Genomic DNA, 2,660 nt, shown 5'->3' on the forward strand with positions numbered 1-2,660 from the left:
TGTGCCCCACCACTCCCATCCCTGCCTGTTCCCATATCCCATCAATCCCATCCCCGTTCCTGTTCCCATATCCCATCAATCCCATCCCTGCCCGTTCCCATATCCCATCAATCCCATCCCTGTTCCTGTTCCCATCTCCCATCAATCCCATCCCTGCCCGTTCCCATATCCCATCAATCCCATCCCTGCCTATTACCGCAGGCCTCGTTCCTACGGTATATCACCGTGTCCCGCAGCTATAGGGAGGAGGAGGAGAGAAGATCCAGCAGGCAGGAATTGTGCAGCAAGATTGATTTCTTTAATTATTTTACAAACTCTTTTATAGACTTTTTTCTTCATAGTCTAATTGGACAAGGATCAGCCACCCCTTGGGGGTGATTGGCTAAAATCCTAAAACATCCATTGTCAAAATATTTTCTACTGTACCATAAACAAGACTTTTCAAGGTCGCAGGTGGTTTGGTTGTTTACATAACTCTGCTACCTCTTCTGTGAGAGAGAAAAGTCTCTCACGGGCTTAGAAAATAGCAAGAAAATCCTCGCTAGCAGCATTTTTGTATCTACAAAAGTGGGGAGGTTGTTTCCTGGTATCTCCAGCAACACACCAGCTGTGTTCAGAGAGCAGGTTTGGGTTGGTGACCTAAAGGGTGGGCAGGCCTTGAAGCGCTGCTGACTGGCTCTTTCCAGAGGCAGGGACTTTGGTAGGGGTGGATGTAACAGCAGGGACACATTGTTTTGATAGTTCTTCAGAAAATGCTAGAAACAGGCATGAGGAAAACACAGATGCCACTTCACTATCCCACTCATAGTGCTGCAATAGCCTGGCTCCACTGGAATTTTGTTGATGCATGTCTTCTGTCAGGGCAGAGGCAAATTTCTTGGAGACAGCCATGTTCATGTTGCTGAAAATCCTTTGATCCTAGAGTCAGCCAGCTTGCCACGTTGCCTCCATCCTCGGGCCGCAGCCGCCTGCTCGAGGACTTCCGCAACAACCGCTACCCCAACCTGCAGCTGCGCGAGATCGCCGGCCACATCATGGAGTTCTCGCAGGACCAGCACGGATCCAGGTGGGCGCGGGGCCGGCCCCGGCTGCTCCTCCAGGGAGCGGCCCTTGTGTTTCGCCGTCGGGCTGAGCTTCGGGGTTGGTTTCCGCAGTTGTTCAGTGTTGTCTTCATCCTGCCCGCCACCCCCAGAAGGCTTCTGTGAACTCAGTCCTTGCCAGGGCAGCAGGAGAGGTGGGAGGAAGCTGAGGATGGAGGCAAAGGCAGTGGAAACAGTAAAAAAGCTCAAATTTGTCGCCTCCCAAAGCCGAGGCAGAGCAAAGAATAAGTGGGGAAGGCCAAGCACACAGGTCACACTCCTGCCCTTCCTAGGCTGGGGACAAGTGCTGGTAGCAGGAACTCCTCCTCTAAAAGGAGCTTCCCTGCTCTGTGGTTTGCTCACTCATCCCACTGGCACAGCTTGATTCATTTTAAAAGCCAGCTGGACACGAGATTTGCTGCATTATTCCATTGAGATCTGCTTTGCTTGGAATGAGGATTCCAACATGTGGCCGTGGACCTCATGGCTGTGCCCACCCCAAGCTTTCAGATGGCTGGATAAACTGTTTGCAAGAGCTTTGCAGGTTGTGGGTCACTAAGAGGTCTTTAATTTGGGTATTTAGCTTGTAATAGGACGCTCAGGTTAATGGAAGTGCTTCGTGCCTAATGGGATCTTTCATGGTGGTTTCTGGAACACGCGGGTGGGGCTTTGGAGAGGGTTTGAATGAGCAGATGTGCCCGTGGCATCACACCAGGCCTTGTTCTCCAGGTTTATTCAGCTGAAGCTGGAGCGTGCCACCCCGGCAGAGCGGCAGCTGGTGTTCAACGAGATCCTGCAGGCGGCCTATCAGCTCATGGTGGATGTGTTCGGGAATTACGTCATCCAGAAGTTCTTTGAGGTAAGGCTGCCTTCCCCCGCAGCTCTTCCTGGGGTTCCTGCTGTCCCGAGGTGCTGGATGGGCCTGGAAAACCCTGCCTTGAGGCTAGAACCACGGAGAGCTGTCAGCACTGGCACCAGCTCCTCCCCACAGGCTGTGGGATCTTTCCTGCTGGGGTGACTGAGGGTGGGACTCAGATTCATCTGGAAAGTAACACCTGGAGATGCAAAAGTGTGGGGATAAACAGCAACGTATCCAGGAGATGTCAATGTCCAGTGGAAAGGGGAGAGGGCTTGGAATGAGCTGAGCCTTAAGGTCCCTTCCAGCCCAGCCCACTCTGGGACTCTCTGAGGTGCAGATCCAGCAGAACTTGCCCAGGGTGAGCTGTTGGTGCTCCTGGATTGAGGAACACGGGAGAAGCTTCTGCAGTAGCAGCAGCTGCTGGCTCAGTGGTGTGTCCCACCCCCGTCCCTCTCTCTCGACACTGGTCTGGTCCTTCTCCACCAGCTGTTCCTGGTGCTTCTGCGCAGTAACTGAGAATCAGAATCACAGAATCTCCTGAGCTGGAAGGGACCCCCAAGGCTCAAATCCAGCTCCTGGCCCTGCACAGACACCCCAACAATCCCACCCTGTGCCTGGCCGCGTTGTCCCAGTGCTCCTGGAGCTCTGGCAGCCTCGGGGCTGTGACCTGTCCAGCCTTAGTGGCCTTGCAGGGGTGACCTCGGGGGGCCCGCCCCCTTTGG

General features: G+C 53.9%; 1 protein-coding gene across 1 annotated transcript in view; it reads left to right on the plus strand.

The window, feature by feature from the left end:
• The window catches only part of PUM1 (pumilio RNA binding family member 1), a 73,179-nt gene that overhangs the window by 56,588 nt on the left and 13,931 nt on the right, over positions 1 to 2,660 (plus strand). Inside the window, exons 15-16 of the mRNA XM_017743731.1 lie at positions 925 to 1,066; positions 1,809 to 1,938. Of these exons, the coding sequence (XP_017599220.1) occupies positions 925 to 1,066; positions 1,809 to 1,938 (272 nt within the window). The remainder of the gene's footprint in view (positions 1 to 924; positions 1,067 to 1,808; positions 1,939 to 2,660) is intronic.

Source organism: Corvus brachyrhynchos, unplaced genomic scaffold (genome assembly GCF_000691975.1).
Source record: "Corvus brachyrhynchos isolate BGI_N302 unplaced genomic scaffold, ASM69197v1 scaffold580, whole genome shotgun sequence".
NCBI lineage: Eukaryota > Metazoa > Chordata > Aves > Passeriformes > Corvidae > Corvus > Corvus brachyrhynchos.